The sequence below is a fragment of the Schistocerca serialis genome, chromosome 2, assembly GCF_023864345.2.
Source record: "Schistocerca serialis cubense isolate TAMUIC-IGC-003099 chromosome 2, iqSchSeri2.2, whole genome shotgun sequence".
NCBI lineage: Eukaryota > Metazoa > Arthropoda > Insecta > Orthoptera > Acrididae > Schistocerca > Schistocerca serialis.
Window position 1 is genome coordinate 67,087,881 of NC_064639.1, and position 20,578 is coordinate 67,108,458.

General features: G+C 42.5%; 1 protein-coding gene across 1 annotated transcript in view; it reads right to left on the bottom strand.

Moving 5' to 3' along the window:
• Window positions 1-18,841, bottom strand: part of LOC126455730 (dehydrogenase/reductase SDR family member 11-like) — a 34,789-nt gene extending 15,948 nt beyond the window's left edge. The window contains exon 1 of the mRNA XM_050091498.1: window positions 18,710-18,841. Within this exon, the coding sequence (XP_049947455.1) occupies window positions 18,710-18,841 (132 nt within the window). The remainder of the gene's footprint in view (window positions 1-18,709) is intronic.
• Between the last annotated feature and the right edge of the window lie 1,737 nt (window positions 18,842-20,578).

Genomic DNA, 20,578 nt, shown 5'->3' on the forward strand with positions numbered 1-20,578 from the left:
GATTCCCCTTCCTGGGACAATGAATTCACGGTGTTCTTATTTCAATTTCCAGGAGTGTATGTATACCACGAACGTACAGTAAAAGACTATGTAAAGCCCTAGCATGTTGCTATGAACTGGAGCCAAGTGGACTGTCTAAAGCAAAAACTTCGTCAGTTCGGTGCAGGGCTTACCTGAAGAATCCACGAGCTACGGAGACTCGTACAGTTACCCCAGTGTCCATCAAAGACCAGAAGCGGCCAAGAGGGAAGAGAGGGCCTGTGGAACACATTTTTTTGAGTGTGAATCGAAATTTCCCAAGATTTCCATGTAAAATTTTGTAATCTGTAAACCCAATAACTGAAACCGGTATAATATCAAATACGGGACATGAGGTTCTAGAAGTGTTAGTTGTCATCTGCCGGAGCGAGAGCTTCAAATAACTTTCACATAACACTAGAATCTCCGTTCAACAGTAAAGGGAATGTATATGGCAAAGTTGGGACAGAAACTCTCCTCGTTGTTGCGTGCGCAAAATTATTAGGTTAGGTGAAATGCAAATCAAACGTAACTGCTAGTACACACAGATGAAAGTAACTAACGGTGGTCCAGTTAGCCTGATAACTGCATGCTTGCACAAGGTGTCAGAATTAGACGCGCCGTTCTTAAAGTCATTCAGCATAGCCTAAATTGAATTACACGGATGCAGCTCAACTATACATTAGCAGAAAGGAGCTACTTTCATGCAGCTAGTACAAACCAGGAAATTTTCACTTACATTATCGACTGTGAGAACAAGCATTCTTGTAAAGTAATGTTAAACTGCTCATCAGATAACTGCTCCGAAAAACTAGTTTCACAACAATCACGTGAGAGATACAGTTTAGCGCTGCTGACAACAAGTAAAGTAGATGATCTTGAGTCCGCCGACAAAGAGACAGTGATTGGCAAACATGGTTAGCGATGTTGGTCACCAAGAGAAAACATTTATAAAGAAATCAAGGGGATCATTCGCAAATATTGGAACCGATAGACAGTTCTACGTAAAAGACGCAACAGAACACTTATTCCAAATTCCAGAATCATAGACGAGTTGTGGCTGATGTTCAAACTCACTATAGATCTCTATGTAGCTAATAAAAATACGATGATGCCCTGTTTTGGTTAAATAGTAAGCCTACATTTTGAAATTGCTGCAAATTGAATTTTGTTACACTCTTGCTAAGGAACAAATACAGTATCACTTAATACAGTCTCTGACTCATTGGCTCTCCATGTTCTTGCACTGTTTTGCATGATACAGTCGTAGATCTTCTCATTCGTTGGCAGTTCCCGTCAAAGTTTACAGTATACTAATCACGTAGACTCTACCGACAAGGGGCTCTTGACGTAACTGCTGAAAATTTAACAGATCTCCATGGTCGGTTATTCTTAGAGTTCATGTTTCCAACCTATTAGTCACGTGGAATATACCGCTGTTAACATTCGAGGTAAGAAATGTTATTTCCAGCGCATGACATACATTGTCCCTCCAAATTTCTCTCCGATAAACTACCGTAGTTAAACTGTAAGGTCATAAAACAAAACATCGGTTCTTTGTAATACAAATATTACATAGCTTACCAGAGATGTATGAAGCGTGCTTTTTACGAAGTTCAAGCCCGATTACGGTTTGTAAATTGTAGTATATTCCTAACAGTCCTATAAAATGATCGTCGGCAGCCGAAAATGCATACGAAGAAACAGCGACATCTTACGAAGAAATAAACACCACTATCAGTAGCCGGAGGAGATGTAACAGTCTTATCGCAGCTTATCACTGCTCCTTGTAACGTTCTTCTTGCAAACTGAAGTCGTGGTCCAATCAATGCTAGGTTGTACTGCTCATGTGCTGGATGCTATGACCGTTTCACCTTGAGACCACCTCTTTCCACTATTAAGGTGTTCATATGTAGCATCAGTCTACTTCCCTCCAGAACACACAGTTTCATTGATTTCGGTCTGTGCACGTTTCATGGTATTCATTCGTAATATTTCGTAATATTTCTAGGTTTCGCAATTTTACATATTCCATATTGGTAAGAGAAGTGGGTCGCTACACTTTCACCTCCGTAATTACAACTACCTTTCAAGATCATCCTACCACCCGCTTCCCCCATCCGAAACACAAACACATGGATCATTGTATATAGGAAATGTCTTAGAATTTTTGGTAGGTTAGCGATTACTAAATGTTTTTGTACTAAATCTGTAGTACCTTTTGCTTATACGTTCACACCAAGAAAATAACTAATTCCTTATTTTTATAGGTGTACTTTTAATAATTCCCAATTTAATTTTTAGCTTATAACATAGATCTGCATCTTCATCATCTATTTCTTTCTCCAGCATGTAACTTGACAAATACAGAGAAGTACTTTCTGGAATTCTAATACATACAAAATTTTCTTCCTGTAAAATACTTATTTTGCGGTTTCAACTACTAGCTCCGTTTCTTTCTGCAGTTCCTCTAGGCGAGAAGATCCGAAGATTTTAATTATTCCTCTTATTTTTTCCATTATGCTTTTGGTAATGCATACTACATCTTAAAGTGTGTGTGCCGGCATCTCCTTGGCTCCACATTCTTGGGGGAATTCAGTATAGAACTTCAGTGGTAGGACAACCCACGTTCTGGAGCACATTAACTGATATCAAATTGATATGCAAATTAATTAAGTCGTGACTGTTAACTTATTTATGACATAAGCCTATTGCTCTGCTAGGTGGTTTTTCATGTAATCTCTCCCCCTTCCCCACCCTCTCCCTATTGTTCTGTTAATTGCTTTATGGAGGCTGATTTATGACTCCCTGAGGGTAATTCATCCTTCTGAGAAATCTCTCACACCTCCCCCTCCTCTTCATCCACCCCTCCAGGAAATCCCCTCAGGATACAAACACTTTCGATATCTAACTAAGGGATTAATAAATTAAATTGAACAATTAATTAACCTCTCCTCCTCTGGGAAAACTACCAGCTGCCTTTCCCTCCCCCAGATCCCTTCGCCTCCCCCATCTGGAATTAGGAGAAAAGGACTTAGTTGATTGTCCACTTGACAGGAATCGATTGGGGCGTATCGAATATTTTTAAATAATTTATGGCAGGCAAGGGAGTATGTGTAATATAGTTATTTATCCCTTTAAAGAATCTGTCAAGAAATTTACTGTAGTGTATGTAATACTGGTTCTTTAAACAGTTTCTGGATGACAAGACAGTATGGAATTTTTAAACATTTATGGCGCTATTTTATTGTGGTCATACATTGAATACTGTCATGAAACACTCATCACACATAGGGGCAGATTGTCCTGAAGATTTATGGCGAGAAAGCTCTCGATCATGTCACTGAATGCGGGAGCAATCTCACTGCACAGTGCGTGCCACAAGTCAGGAACCGTCGCAACTGTGAGACCGCACTAATCCTTTGTAAACAAAGAATCAGGCAGTGGCATCCCTTTCAAAATTGATACCAGACTCATTTCTTGCCTCTCTCTCCCTCCTCCCCCCCCTCTCTCTCCCACAACATTTATTTCAAATAATTACTTTCTGTTTGTGTGAACTAAATTATGCAAGCACACGCAGACCAAGATGTCCTCCCCCGACCCCATCTCATCCATCCCTCGATGGCCCCCACACCTACCTGGCGCTGGTGGTCGCTATATCTACTTGTCCTGACACTTCCATAGCTAGGGAAACTGGTAACAGATGGAAGATAAGCATTTGAGACAGAGTTGTTAGTGTGTGTTGTGTACCGCACTAATCCCTTCTTTCTCCTGAAAAGACTAATGGATACCCGGAAAACACCCAACTGTGGATTTCTTGGAAGTATTTCCTTACTCTACTGGATTGATTTACTAATTAATTAAATCAATACCATTCATGTGCTGCCAGTTTTACCTTGTACCCGATTGTCGGATACTAGGAATGCTACATTTGGTGCGATTCGACCACATAAGTGCCCGGTTTCCAAACTCTCCTAGAGTTTTCTTCCCTTGCCTCCTGTTGGTGGATACTGGGACAGTTGGGTCATTTGGTAGGAAATCCACTACACTGGAGGTAGCTGAAAATTTCAAATTTCTGCTGAATTGCGTGCTACGACCTTAAACAATGTGTGGAGCGGTTCAGTCGGTATGTATGCTCGTAATACCACTATCAGGAACAATAAATTTTTCAATCGGGAATTTGATGATGTGGTTGGGTTTTTGAAGCACTATATAATCCCCAAAGTTGGTTTTCTCAGCCTACAGCGAAATGAAGAAGGAGAAGGAATGGTCTACCATGTGGCAGGACTGTAACAACAACGAATACCATGTTTCCACTGCAAGACAGAGTCCACTGGACGCTACTGAGGAGCAGTATATACCACATAGTTAAACCGTGTTCCATTCTGTAGTAGTAGTTACCACATTTAGGTGTCGGAGATCACTGGAACAGTAGTAAATCCGACGCTCTCACTTCGGGAAGTCCACATGCAGCGCCCCAGGCCAGAAACCGCGCAGCACTGGTTGCCGCCGTGTACTCACGTCTCAGCGATCGCGCCATGTCAGCATCCTGACTGGGGACGATTCGAAAGGAAGTAATTTGGAATTTATCAATACCTCCAGCGCCACTTGTTAGTGATTGATATTGAATCTTCTCAAATATGAACGTAAAAATGGGATAATAGAATGAATACGATCATGAAGGCTGCCCAACACATACTGAGTACTAGTTGGTTGTTCACCCACCTAGAGGGCGACACGGTTTACCCCACATGACTGGTTCATGAGGCTTAGCGATGATTTGCACATGAATCCAGAAATGTCAATTCATTCTGACCACCGGCTACCTCTGCCAACACCCAGAATACAGGCAGAGACGTCCTAAGAGACCAGCCTCATATTTATCAGTGTAATTACAATTAAATATTACAATGACATTTGACAGTGAACAAAGTATTGGAAATGGCTCCTGTTGTCGGCTTTGGCTCTGGAAATATCAGTGTCTATACAATTCTTATGAGTCGAAATAATTTTCCACATAAAACCTTTCATCCCCTTTATGGCAATCAAAGCATTTAAATCGAATTTTTCCGGATCAGTTCTATATCTCCCTTACAACCAGACTTAGTTACTTTCGTTGGCCATGTCGGAACACTGACCACAGTACTCTTACACTCTAAAACATACACATCTGTGATTGTAGTTTACGTGTAGTTTACATGTGTACATGTGTGGTGCGAATGTGGACATCAGAAAAAATTATTTGATGTGCACACTCGCACCAGCTTGCTGTCATTTCGCATTGCACAGCGCAGTGGCAAGCGCCCCCCACCTCCCCCCCCCCCCCCCCGTCCCTTCGCCACATCGTCGTTATCACATACCTTTTGTGGAATAAAGGGTCTAGTTACAATTAAATAAGTCCTCGTACCTTTTTCATAAGGGGCATTCAAATGAAACCCGGTCACTTGTGTAAAGAAACGGTAACGATTTTATGAACTCAAAAATGTAGTTATACACAGCAAACATACTCAAAAATAGTCGCCAAAACTATTGGCACATTTATCCCTTTCGATTACATCCTTGAAGAAGCTGTCGGATCCAGGCCTGGACCCAGTCACGTATTTCGTCGTCCGTTGCGAATCGATGTCCGCGAATAGCTTGTTTTAGAGGTCCAGACACATGAAAACCACACCGTGAAAGGTCGGGACTGTAAGGAGGAGGATCCAGCGTTTCCCACCGAAACTGGATGCAATGTCGTCTTCACCGCGTTGGCCGTGTGTGGGCGGGCATTATCATGCTGGAGGATAAACGCCATTGGAAAACATGCCTCGGCGTTTCGACTAAATGTTTCGTCTAAGGTTCTATAAAGTGGCTTGATAATGCTGGGCATTGATGGTGGTTCGCTGTTCCAGGAACTCGACAAGCAGTAAGCCCTTGTGGTCACATAGGGACATCATGACCTTACCAGAACTGTTGTTCACGGCCTTTGATTACTTTGGAGGTGCTTGCTCTGACGCTTTCCGGTTCAAAATGGTGACACCATGTTTCGTCACCTGTGACAATACGCGAAACAAAGCCGTATTTCGTATATTGATAACGTTACAGATGACTCACAGACAGCGCCATTCGAGTACTGCGCTGTTCGACGGTTACTTGGTGGGGAACCCACTGCGCACTGATTTTTGGAAACATCAAGTGTTGATGCATTATGCTGTGGGTGGTGCCCACGCTAATACCCTGTGACCGATAGAGCTCGTCCACGGTGATTCTGCAGTTGTCCCAGAACAAAGCATTTACTTCCGCAACCGTTTCCGGTGTGATGACACGGTGAGCCTGTCCAAGACGGGCGTCGTCTTCCAGTGACACGCGCCACTCAACGAATCGTTTGCACCGTTCCACGACACTTGAACGACTCATCTTACACAGCCTTCATTTGTCGATACATTTCGGTAGTGGACGATAATGTTTGTGACCACCTTCTCTTTGGCGAGCAACCACGCTGGCAATATGCAACATCAAACGGTGACCACGCGTCAGGCTCTCTACCAATAGATGGCACCACCATACCCGCAGTTATACGGTGCCACCTCACGTGTAAGGCAAAGGTAGACGCACTGACCAGGTTTCATTTGAATAAACCTCATATTTCCTCGTCTTCGCCACTTCCATGAAACCGTTTCGTACTTTTGATCTTTTGATACTTGTAAATCAAACCAACACAGTGGCGTGTTATGTATTCGGACCGCCATGTTGAAGTTCGTGTTAGTGCATTTGAACCTTATATCATGGTTAAACGCATAACAATCGTCGACCCAACATCCAGATCACACAAGTTTCTCGACTAAGACATCATTGCAAGTACTGTATACTACAGTGCGTCCATTCGGGGTTAATTTTCAAGGGCCAAGTAAACCGCTAGAGAAATGTTTGCATACAATAATGTTATCGCAAAAGTGTTTGGTATCGGCTCTAAGCACACTTTCCCTTGCGAAACACTGCACCTGTTTAACACTTTGGAGGAGGTACACGCCGAGACAGGTCTGATGCAGCTGGCAAAAATTAGTTTGTTACGAAAAAAATAAAAGAACCCAGCGTACAGTATGCGTCGTATAATTTCAATATTGATCGAAGTAATTGTATTCTCGCACATGTAACAAACAAAATCTTTACATGGCGCTGTAACAGGTTCTTTTTTTCCGAAACAAAACTTATCGCTGCCCGAGGTGCCCGAGCGGTTCTAGGCGCTTCAGTCCGGAACCGCGCCACTGCTGCGGTCGCAGGTTCGAATCCTGCCTCGGGCATGGATGTGTGTGATGTCCTTAGGTTAGTTAGGTTTAAGTAGAACTAAATTCTTCGCGAGTGATGACCTAAGATGTTAAGTCCCGTAGTTCTCAGAGCCATTTGAACCAAAACTTATTTTTGCCAGCAAAATCAGTTCCGTCTCGAGGTGTTCCGCCTCGAAAGTGTTGAACTGGTGCAGTTTTTAGCAGTAGAAAATTAAATATCGAACAGTTTTACGATAACATTATGGTGTGCAAACGTGTCTCTACCCATTTACTCGGCTCTTGGAAATTAACGCCGAATAGAGGTACTGTAGTATATTGGACTCACAATGATGTCTTGGGCAAGAAATTTGTATGATCTGGGTGTTAGGTGTACGATAGTTATGCGTTTAAACATGATATAAGGCTGAAATCCGCAAACACAAACTCCAACATGGGGGTCCGAACGTGTAAGACGCCACTATAATAGCTGGATATACAAGTATAAAAAATACGAAAGAGTTTCGTGGAAGTGGCAAAATCTAGAAAATAAAAAAGTTGCGGAAGCTTTTTAATTATAATTACATCCATTATTACTCGACAAATATGTGATAATGACAATGTGGCGTGGGATTGGGGGAGGGGGGAGGGAGTCTGCTATTTGGCACAACGACGCCCAACTGGTGCGAGTGTGGACATATAATCTTTTCTGTCGCTATATAACTATAAATGAGAGTGCTGCTTGAACGTAAAGTTACTGTGGCTTATATTCCAGCATGTCACCAGACTTTAGTGGGAAGTGCTCAGACTACTATGCACGTAAGAAAATTACATATGTGCAGTTGTAAAGGCATGATAGATTTGACATCGGTAATTGTAATTTCAGTTCACTGAAGAGTATAGCTGACATAGGGAGGTGATAGACACAACTCCTAAACAGATTCACAATACAGCAAATGCAGGGGTTCAACTGGATCTGATATAGTGTACAAACAGGGCGGGCAATATGGCTGCAACAAAATGGATCACAGAACGTCTTCTCATTGGCTCCCCTAAGCAGATCCTGGCATGTTCTTTGTGGCACTATCGACAGCGTCGTTTATTACAGTACACCAACACATATCGGTGATGACTTTCTAATCATTTCGTCACTGGGAGCACTGTTGATCATCACATATTGCCGGAGGCCTGTGTTTTACAACACTTGTTTGAGAGAGTCTTGGAGGGGATGCAGCACTTCCCAGAAACGCTGACTCAAAATACCTACAGTCTATTCCCGAATCTGACTGGCTAGGAGACTTCAAATCAAATAATTTTCTAGAAATGAGGAGAATCGAGACAACTAGTCTGTGTGTGTGTGTGTGTGTGTGTGTGTGTGTGTGTGCGCACAATTTTTCATTGCGCCGATTGCTGTAAGGGACAGGAAAGGTTTTATGAAGAAAATTATGTCCACTCATAACAGTGGTATCCAGAGCCCAAGCCGTTAACAGGAGCCATTTCCAATACTTTGTTCATCGGCAAATATTATCAGACTGGTACGATGATCGTAATATTTAATTGTAATTACACTGATAAATATGTGGCTGGTTCCTCTAGGACGAGTCTGCTAGCTGTCCAGTTGTTTGGCAGAGGTATCCAGTGACAGGAACTAACTGACATTTCTGGTTTAAGGCGCAAGCCGTCGCTAAGCCTCACAAACCAGTTCGGCGAGATAAAATCATGCCGCACTCTAGGAGGGTGAACAGCGAACTAGCAAATATGTGCTGGGCAGCCTTCGTGATCATATTTGAGAAAATTCAGTATCAATCAATGACAAATGTTGCCACTAGAGATATTGATAAAGTCCAAATTCCTACCATTCCAGTCGTCCCTAGACGCCTCCACACCTGGACATTCCTGTCCGGTATGCCAACTCAGGCTGCAGACCTGGAGCGATCGCTGAGACGCGCGTACACGGCGGTAGCCAGTGCTGCGTGAGTCTCTGGCCTGCTGGGGCACTGCGTGTGGACATCCGAACACGAGGGCGCGCCGGCTTAACGCTTGTTTCAGCGATCTCCGACATCTAACCGTGACAACTGCCACTATGAAGTGGAACGTGGTTCAACTATGTGAAATATACTGCTCCTCAGTAACATCCAATGGTAGACCGTGTCTCCTACTTCTTCGTGCCGGTGTAGCTGAGAGAACCAACTTAGGGACTGGAATGCAGTATTTGGTGTTACGGAGAGTACTCTTTGTCACTGGTCCGTTACCTAGCTTGCATAATCTGTCGCCCAGAGCGAAGTCTCAACTGAGAGGAAAAAAGTGCAGGTGACCCCTGTGCATAAGAAGAGTAAAAGAAGGGATCCGTAACGCAATGGAGCGAAATAATAAATCTCCTTTGGACAGAAAAGTTCCTGTCCGCAAATCAGTGCATATGTAGAATGCACCGCTCGTGAAAAATTCAACTTGCCCTTTTCTTGTATGATAACCTGCGAACCATTGATGAAAGGCAACAGGCAAATTAAATTTTTTTAGATTTCCAGAATGCATTCCAAACATTGCCACACAGCGCTGTGTTGTGGTTTAATGTAGGTCCGACAGTATGGACCAGTACCTAGTACGTTGTTCCAGACGGCAAATGAGACGAGGTTATTATATGGAGTATGCCAGGGACGAGTGATGGAACCTATCTTATTCTCTAAATATGGATAAACGATGTGATGGCCAAAGCAACTGTTTGCTGACTACACTGCAGTGTAAGGGACAGTGTTTTCGTAGAGTGTGTTGGAGGCTACAGGATGAGTCGGAGATCATTTCAATTTGGTATGATGAATGACAGCTTCCTACAAATGTTGAAAAGTGTCTGTTAATGCGGATGAGTAGGAGAAACACTCCTGTATTGTTGGGTACATTGGTAGTGTTGTGCTGAAGGACAAAGACACGGCGATTATCCAGGCTGTAACATCTGTAAGTGCGGACATTCTTACGCATGAGACCTTTATGTGTACACACATCAGCGTGCTGGTTGTTGTTTCTCTGCGTGGAACACTCTTCCTACAAACACATCAGAAACTTTAGGACCTGAGGCTTTCTGCATGATCATACTGCACCACTAGGAGGATTATGCCTGTCAGTATACACTAAGCGTTTTCCGACCACACGTCCGCACTTCTCACCCGACTTACTGCCCAGGGGAAAGACGGTCATTCACTGTTTTCTCTTGCAACATCTACTTAGAGATACTAACCAACTAAAAGATATGATTTGTAATGGCTACGACTTTTAGACTGCAGTGACATAAATAAAGATGTAACATTCTTCCGTACGCTGTCCTCAGCCACCAGTAGAAATACTTGCACTTACATAAAGCAAGTCACTCTAACTAAGGGCTTACGTTCAAAGGACGTCATTTTTCCAAGTAGAGAAGGAATTAGAATATTTCTTCAAAATATAAGAGGTATTAGAGACAAAATTAGAGAACTGCTTGTAGATTATTGGTACATCGGAGCACCACTTAAATAATTTAACACTTCAGAGGCTTCATTTACCAGGACACAGATTAGCTGGATGTTTTTCAAGGAGTTCCTTGCGGGGTGGAGGAGTGGCTATGTATGTAAAGCACAGTATTCCATGTGAGTCCATAGACGTATCACAGCACTACACTGAACACATATTTGAATGATGTGCAGGGGCAGTTGAATTTAGTGACACTAAACTGCAAATTGTGGTTGTTTTTAGGTCCCCTAACTCTGGCTTCAGATTATTTCTGCTCAAGCTAGACAGGGTTTTTGGGTAACTTTGTAGGAAGTACCAGAAATTAATTACATGTGGTGACTTCAATATAAATTCTGATGCAGGCGGTGTTTTTTTTTTTTAAACTACGTTGCAGGGGAACAGTAGCACAGCCATAGGAAATATTTTTATTCATTCTTCATTACTAGATGGGCATTGTGTTAGTAAAAGGGTGAATGGCCTTTCAGACCATGATGCACAAATTTTAACACTAAAGGGCTTTTGTACTCAAACAAAAGTCACGTATACTTACAGACTATGTGGGAAAGATAATCCAACAGCAATAGGCAGTTTCTTAAACCTCGTTAAGGAACAAGAGAGGCAGGATGTTTATTGTGCCGATAAAATAGATCACAAATGTGATGCTTTCCTTAACAGATTTCTCATGCTCTTTGAGAGCTGCTTTCTATTGGAGCGTCCTAAACGTGGTACTAGCAGTAAAAGGCTGCCCGGGTGGCTGACTGGTATGATAAGGATATCATGTAGAACAAAGCGGGATTCATATCAAAATGATAGAAGCAGTAACTATGAAGCTACAGTAGCCCATTACAAACAGTAGTGTAAGGTGGTTAAAAATGTCATTAGGAAGGCAAAAACTATGTGGTATGCAAATAGAATAGCTAATTCACAGGATGAAATTAAAACCATATGGTCGGTTGTGAAGCAAGTGCCTGGTCAGCAGCACAAGGTCGACGATGTAAAGTCAGTTCGTAGTAAAAATATTTCTGTTACTGATAAATCAGATATATGTACAGCATTTAACAATCATTTTCTGAGAATTGCTGATGAATTAAATAAAAATTTAGTTTCTAAAGGGAATCATATAATTTTCTTAACAAATGTCTTTCCGAGATTGGTGTCTGAAACACTCCTCTGTGATATAGACAAGAGGGATATTGAGTCAATAATTAAATCGCTGAACACTAAGGTCTTTCATGGTTATGATGGAGTGTCTAGCAGAGTATTAAAGAACCGTGCTGCACATGTTATCCCTGTATTTAGCCATATTTGTAATTTTTCCTTTAGGAATGGACAGTTTCCTGAGCCACAAAAGTACTGAGTAGTAAAGCCACTTTAGATAAAGGGAGGAAGGGATAATGTAGATAATTTTAGACTTATTTCTATGCCATCAGTGTTTGTAAAAGTTATTGATTTGCTATCAAATGTACAGTTCGGCTTTAGAAGTCGTTTAACAACTGAAAATGCTAATTCTCTTTTGTCTGTGACGTACTGGATGGGTTAAACACAAGCTTTCGAACGCTAGGAACATTATTTTATTTAACTAAGGCGTTTGATTGTGTTGATCACAAAATATTGCTGCAGAATTTGGACCATTACGGAATAAGGGGAGAAGCTCACACTTGGTTCACCTCTTTCTTTAGCAACAAGCAGGAAAACGTTATTATTATCAATGTTGAGAATGGCTGTGATGTGGGGTTTGAGCGGGGTACGTTCAGGTGGGGGGTGCCCCACTTATGAGTGTTGGGGCAACTCCTGTTCCTTATTTATATACATGACATGCCATCTAGTAAAACGGGTAGCTCAAAACATTTCTGTTTGCTGATGACTCTAGCTTGGTAGTAAAGGATAATGTGTCCAACACTGGAACGGTTTCACATAGTTTATTTTCTACAAGCCATGAACTTAGGTCATAAACTGCACTAAAACTAAATCACAGGAAGACCCAGTTTTTACTTTTCTGACACACAACTCAACAAAACCCGACGTTTTAATTTTGCAGAATGGGCATATGATTACTGAAACGGAGCAGTTCAAATTGCTAGGTGTTCAGATAGTTAGTAAACTGTGATGGAAACCCCACGTTCAGGATCTTGTTCAGAGACTTAAAGCTGCCATTTTTACTATTCGAACAGTATCTGAAGTGAGTGATCGTTCGATACGAAAATTAGTCTACTTTGCTTATATTCATTCGCTTATGTCGTATGGTATTATATTTTGGTGTAACTCTTCCCATTTTAAAAGGATATTTTTGGCTCTGAAACGAGTGGTTCGGGCAGTAAGTGGTGTAAGTTCACGAACCTCTTGTCGACCCCTGTTCACGAGTCTGGGTATTTTAACATTGGCCTCTCAACACGAGTCTGGGTATTTTAACATTGGCCCCCCTCTCTCTCTCTCTCTCTCTCTCTCTCTCTGTCTATATATATATATATATATATATATATATATATATATATATATATATATATATATATATTCCTCATGTTATGTTAATAGAGGACCTAGAAACGACGGAGAGGCTCCGTCCCCGCCGCAGCCGCAGTGGTTCACAACCCCACGACGACTACCGCAGTCCACTTCACCCCTTCGCCGCCCCGCACCGAACCCAGGGTTATTGTGCGGTTCGGACCCCGTTGGACCCCCCCCCCCCCCCGGCAACACTCACACCAGACGAGTGTAGCCCTTATGTTTGCGTGGTGGAGTAATGGTGGTGTACGCGTACATAGGGAACTTGTTTGAGCAGCAGTCGCCGACGGTGTAGCTGAGGCGGAATAAGGGGAACCAGCCCGCATTTGCCGAGGCAGATGGAAAACTGCCTAAAAACCATCCACAGGCTGGCCGGCTCACCGGACCTCGACACAAATCCGCTGGGTGGATTCGTGCCGGGGACCGGAGCTCCACCGCGCGGGATTAGCCGAGCGGTCTCAGGCGCTGCAGTCATGGACTGTGCGGCTGGTTCCGGCGCAGGTTCGATTCCTTCCTCTGGCATGGATGTGTGTGTTGGTCCTAAGGATAATTTAGGTTAAGTAGTGTGTAAGCTTAGAGACTGGTGATCTTAGCAGTTAAGTCCCATAAGATTTCACACACACACACCGGCCCTCCTTCCCACCCGGAAAGCCATGCGTTAGACCGCACGGCCAACCGGTCGGGCTTATATATTCCTTACTGTCATTTCTTGTTAACAATATTAGCTTATTCCAAGGAATAAGCAGCATTCACTCAGTTAATACTCGGCAGAAATCAAACCTGCATTTGGATCGGATTTCCCTGACTCTTGTGCAGAAAGGTGTGCAGTATACTGCTACATCCATTTTCAATAAGCTACCACTCGAATTAAAACATCTTAGCAGTAATACACGCGCATTCAAATCGAAACTGAAGAGTTTCCTCATGGGTCACTCCTTCTATTCTGTCGAGGAATTCCTTGAAAAATTTAGGTGATTCTTGTTGTATTGTTGATCGCGTTTACTTATGAACCGACTTTTCCTGATTCATAAACGTTTGATTTTTGTCTGTTATTACCTTTATGTTGTAATTTCATGTACTGACACATTCCATGACTTTGGACATTAGCTCCTCAGTTTGGCCCTACGGAACTTGATGTGTAAATAAAAATAAAATAAATTACACCCGTTACGCTCTGTAAGTCTACGTGTAACATTGCAAAGCTATATGAAATGAAACGAGCAAGTAGTGTCGGCAGTAGCGAAGGCGATTTATCGATTCAAATTTATTGGAAGAATTCTGATGGAAATTGTGATAAGATATGAAGGAGACCGCGAATAGAATAATTGTGCGACCTATTCTTGAGTAGTACTCCAGTACTTTGGATCTCCAGAAGTTCGGATTAAAGGAAGATATCGAAGCAACTCAGAGACGGTCTGTTTGACTTGTTACTATACACTCGAGAAACACTCAAATATAGCGAAGATGCTTCGTGAAAATAAATGGGAGTCCGCGGAGGGATGACGCTTTCATTCCGGTAAACACTACTGAGAAAACCTGGACTCTACTGAAGGATTTCACTAATGTGATATAGAAGCCAAACGCAACATTAAGGTAAGTCTTGGTCTGTTTGCTTGCCGACATTAGATAACGTGTTTTGAATCTCTGTGAACATGACAAGTTCAGACAATAGAGTTTACAGTATTACAGTCCTACAGTCGGACTCACTTGTTAGCAGCAAGAACTGTTACTACATTTTGCAAAAAACAACGTACCGTTTGTGGAAACGGTGATGAGCACTTGTTCATCAAATACCGCTCATAGGTATGAAACCAACATTACTAAGCTCACAAGTCAACCAAGTGAAAATATAGCACTTGTTTCAGGTCTTACTATAATCGTTAGTATTGTCCATAGCAGCACTGGTGATGCACAAGTGGTCGAGGGGTATCGTCTTTGATTAGTAACGAAAACGTCTTCGGTCCCAAGTTCGAAACACGAAACTGTTTAAATATTGATTAATAACCAGCATTGGCGGCCGAGGACTTCCGGCATAAAAGTCACCCTCATTCTGGCAACGGCCTTGTCAAAGAGGGCGGTGCAGCGGACGGAGGTTCAGGGCACTCTCTTGACCTCGGGTTAGGAAACTGCTCCTAAGGGCGAAAGAATCAACAATATCAAATGTCCAAGGTCATGGAACGTGCCATTAGATGAAACTACAACAGAAAAGTAATAACAGATAAAGATCAAATGTTTATGAACCAGAAAAAAGTCAGTCCATAAACTTACGTAAACGCAATCAACAATGCAGAAGGCAACGGAAATCACTGCATAAAACACACATAACGTATATCCACAATATATATAGCCTGTAACTGAACAAAGTTTCATGATGATCTCTCCATTGGAAAAAGATTCCGGAATAGTCCACCATTCGGATCTCTGGGAGGGGACGGCCAAAGGGGAGGTGACCATGAGAAGAAGGTTAGATAACCAACGAAAGGATAACGTTCTACGAGTCGGAACGTGTGTTTGTCAGAAGCTTGAACGTGGTCGGGTAACTAGAAAATCTGAAAAAATAAATTCTAAGGCTCGTTATAGACATAGTAGTGGCCAGTGAAGTGAAATGGAAAGAAGAAACGGATTTATTGTCAGATGAGTATAGCGTAATATCGCACGGCATCAAATGGCTTAGCGGGTGTAGGATTCATTACGAATAGAAGGTAGGACGAGAATGTGTTACTGTGAACAGTTCTCTGACAGGGTTGTTTCTATCCGAATCGACAGCAAACAAACACCAACGATATTTCATGTGTAAACGCCGACTTCGCAAACTGAGTATTAAGAGATGGAGGAAGTATATGAGGATATTGAGCGGGTAATACAGTACGAATAGGGAGATAAACATCCAATAGTAATCGGGGACCAGAGTACAGTTTTAAGGGAAGGAGAATATGGGCTTGAGAAAAGGAATGAGGGAGGACAACGACTGATTCAGTTCTGTAATAAATTTAAACTAGTAATAGTGAATATTCTGTACAAGAATCGCAAGAGGACGAGGTATACTTACAAAAGTCTGTGTGATAAGGGAACTTTTCAGTTAGATAACGTCATACACATACAGAGATTCCGAAATCAGATACTCGATTGTATGGCGTACCCAGGAGCAGATATAAAGTCAGATCAGAATGCAGTAATGATGAAGAGTAGGCTGAAGTGTAAGATTTTAGTCACTAAGAACCAATACGCAAAGAAGTGGGATACGCAAGTACTAAGGAACGACAAGATACGCTCGAAGTTCTCTAAGGCTGTAGATATAGCAATAAGGAATAGCTCAGTAGGCAGTACAGTTGAAGAGGTATGGACATTTCCAAAAAGGGGCATCAGAGAAGTTGGAAAGGAAACATTGGTACAAAGAAAATAGCTCCGAAGAAACCAAACTTCTGTTGATTGGTGAAAGAAGGAAGTATAGAAGTGTTCAGGGAAATTCAGGAATACAGAAATACAAGTTGCTGAGGAATGAAATAAATAAGAAGTCCAGGGTTCAGGGAAATTCAGGAATACAGAAATACAAGTTGCTGAGGAATGAAATAAATAGGAAGCGCAGGGATGCTAAGACAAAATGGCCGGATGAGAAATGTGAAGAAATCGAAGAAAAATGAAGGTCGGTAGGACTGACTCAACATATAGGAAAATTGTAACAGCCTACGGTGAAATTAATAGCAAGGGTGGTAACATTAAGAGTGCAACAGGAGTTCCACTGCCAAATGCAGAGGAGAGAGTAGATAGTTGGAAAGAGTACATTGAAGGCCACTATGAAGGGGAAGATGTATCTGTTGTGATAGAAAAAGAAACAGTAGTGGATTTAGAAGAGATAGGAAATCCAGTATTAAAGTCAGAGTTCAAGACAGCTTTGGAGAACTAAGATGAAATAAGGCCGAACGGATAGATAACATTCCAGGAGAATTTCCAAAATCTTTGGCGGAAGTGGGAACAAAACGACTATTCAGGTTGGTGTGTGGGATTTATGAGTAGTCTGGTGACATACCATTTGACTTTCGGAAGAATATCACCCACATGGTTCCGAAGACTGCAACAGCTGACAAGCGCTTGAATTATCGCACATTCACCTTAACAGCTCATGGCTTAAGAAAAGATAAAGACACCAGCGAGGCAATCGTGACATGTTGGTAGAAAATGGAACCAAGAATAAAGAAAAATCAAGTTACATTCATAGGATTTGTAGACCTGGAAGAAGCTTTAGAGAATATAAAATGGTGCAAGATGTTCGAAATTCTGAGAGAAATAGGGGTTAGCTATAGGGAGGGACGGTTAATATACAATGCGTACAAGAGCCAGGAGGGAATAATAAGAGTGGACGACCAAGAACGAAGTGCTCGGATTAAAAAGGGTGTAAGTCAGGGATGCAGCCTTTCGCCTCTGCTGTACCATCGAAGAAGCAATGATGGAAATAAAAGAAATGTTCAGGAGATGGATTAAAATTCAAGGTGAAGGGATATCAATGATGAGATTTGCTGATGACATTGCTATCTTGAGTGGAAGTGAAGAAGAACTACATGATCTGCTGAACTGAATTAATAGTCTAATGAGTACAGAATATGGATTGAGAGTAAATCTAAGAAAGACGAAAGTAATGAGAAGAAGCAGAAATGAGAACAGCGAGCAACCTAACATCAGGACCGATAGTCATGAAGTAGATGAAGTTAATGGAATCTGCTTCCTGGGCAACAATATGTCCAGTGTCGGACGGGGCAAGATGGACATCAAAAGCAGACTATCACTGGCAATAAGGGCCTCAATTTGTGGAAGGAATTTCTGAGAGGGTACATTTCGTGCACAACATTGTGTGGTAGTGAAGCATGGGGTGTGGGAAAAACGGAACCGAAGAGAATCGAAACATTTGAGATGTGGAGCTACGGACGAATGTTGAAAATTAGGTTAAATGATAAGGCAATGAAGACGAATTTATGCACAGAATCGGAGAGCAAATGGATATGTGGAAAACATTCACATGGTGAAGAGACAGGACGATAGGACATCTAGGACATCAGGAAATGACTTCCATAATACTAGATGGAGATGTAGAGGAGACAAACTGCAGAGGAGGACAGAGATTGGAATACATTCAGGAAATATCTGAGGACGTCGGTTGCAAGTGCTACTCTGAGATGATGAGTTTGGCACAGGAGAGGAATTCGTGGCACTCGGCATCAAACAAGTCAGAAGACTGATGACTCAAAAAAAAGTAGCATTTGAGGATGACCTATGAAGGCTGAAAACCAGTTACGATTGTGTCATAAAAAAGTGATGGAGTTAAAAATAGAAAAAAGTAATACCTTACTCTTAATACATCAGATTCATTTCTATGTGGCACTGAAACGAACGCTATTTCTGTTTGAGAATTTCTGGGACAGATTTTGAAACTGTCCAGTTTTGAGATGCTGTACCGAGGCTGGTGGTTAGTTAACTACCTGGACCCTGTCGATCCTCTTGTCGAGGCCGACGGCCTCGATCCCCCTCCTGAGCAGCGCCCGTGCGGTGGCGGCGCCGATGCCGGAGTTGGCGCCCGTCACCAGGGCGACGCGACCTGCGTACCGCTCCATCCTGACAGCAAGTGGCGCGCCTCAGCGGCTGTTCGCCTCCAGAGGACAGGCGGCCCGCGTACGTCCGGCGGGGCAGCTCATTATCGCCAGACCTCAGTCCACACTCCTCTCTGCCGGCGCGCAAACAGATCTGTCTGTCCGATGGACGACTTCAGTGGAACGCTTCAACGAGTAGCTTCTAGAACCTGTAACAGGTACAAGAGCAGTTTTTGCCTTATTCAAACCGACATTCGGTTCGACCGCAACTGTATGTTAATAAATAAATACGTAGCAGCATTTGTTCCAAACAATTTCTTTTCCGACGACCGGTCTGTAAAGCTACACAACGTCAACGGAGTAAAGTACACATTCGAAATGAAGGCATCGTTCTACGAGGGGCGTTCAACAAGTAATGTAACATAGTTTTTTCTCTGTCCCTTTCTGTTGAAAACATCAAGAATCTGGAATATCACGCTTCAGCTTCTGTAGTTTTATGAAGTTTCGATATGTGGCGGCGCTATATGTCGCCTTCCAAATGACATCTGTAATGCAGGTGCGTTCAAAGCACAGCGCTGTCATTAAGTTTCATTTGGTGGAAATCCAGAGTATTGCAGATATTCATAAGTGCTTGCAGAATGTCTACCGAGGCCTGGGAGGGCGACTGTCATCTCTGCAACAGAGTCGCGCTAACCTGACCGTTCTCCCTTGTGCCGGTTCGTTGCACAGGGCTGTGAATCTTGCAGTGTTGGAACGTGTGGACATTTTCATTCGAGGTGACTGACGGATCACAAACAGACACCTCGCTCCAGAGCTGGACATCTCTGTTCGTAGTGTGGACACTCTGAAGTTTACCCTGCTGCCATCATGAAACTGAAGGATCGACTTCAGCGTGTTCGTTGCCACGAAAATGTGAACGACTGTCTCCTTCTCCATAACAACACGACACCCCACACTTGCCTGGGTATCCAAGAGGATCTCACAACACTTCACTGGAATGGTCTTCCACATTCACCCTACAGCCTGGATCTCGCCCTTTCCGAGTTCCATGTCTCTGGTCGAAAGAAGAATAGACTCCGCAGGAATCAGTACGTGGATGATGCTACAAGAAGTTGGCTCTGACGTGGACCAGCAGCTGGTACCATGCATGCATACAGGTCAGCGTGGTAGGGAGGCGTAAGGCCCTCTCATCGGACGGAGATTATGCTGAAAATAGAGTTTCGTATCCAAAAGAGAGGGAAACAATATCCTGCACTGGAATGGCAAATCAAACCAAACTGCCTTCAGAAAAATCTGTTGCATTACACACTGAACGTCCCTCATATTATTATTTCTTCAAATAGCTTCAGGCATTGGTCCACACAACCAAGTACAAAATGTGTAAACACGAAAAAAATTAAACTGCAAACCCCTTGGGTACAGGTTTTCTCGCCAGGTATGTTGACTTTTCAGGGATATCAGAAGAACGATCATTTGAAGGCGAAATATTCATATGGACATATTCTCGAATAGTTTACGAGATAGTATAGTTTCATATTCAGCTTCAGTGTTGTTCAGTAAAATATCGGGTTTACACATGTACAGATATATAACAGGTGGTAAATGTTACAACATATTTTACAAAGTGTCAATTGAAAAATATCATTTTTTGTAACAGATTCACTTTAAGCCCTCTTATGCATGTCACATTACAAGTGTTTTATAGTTGACAATAAATTCTAGAGTATCCCACCGCAGCTTCATTGCATATGCGGAATATTT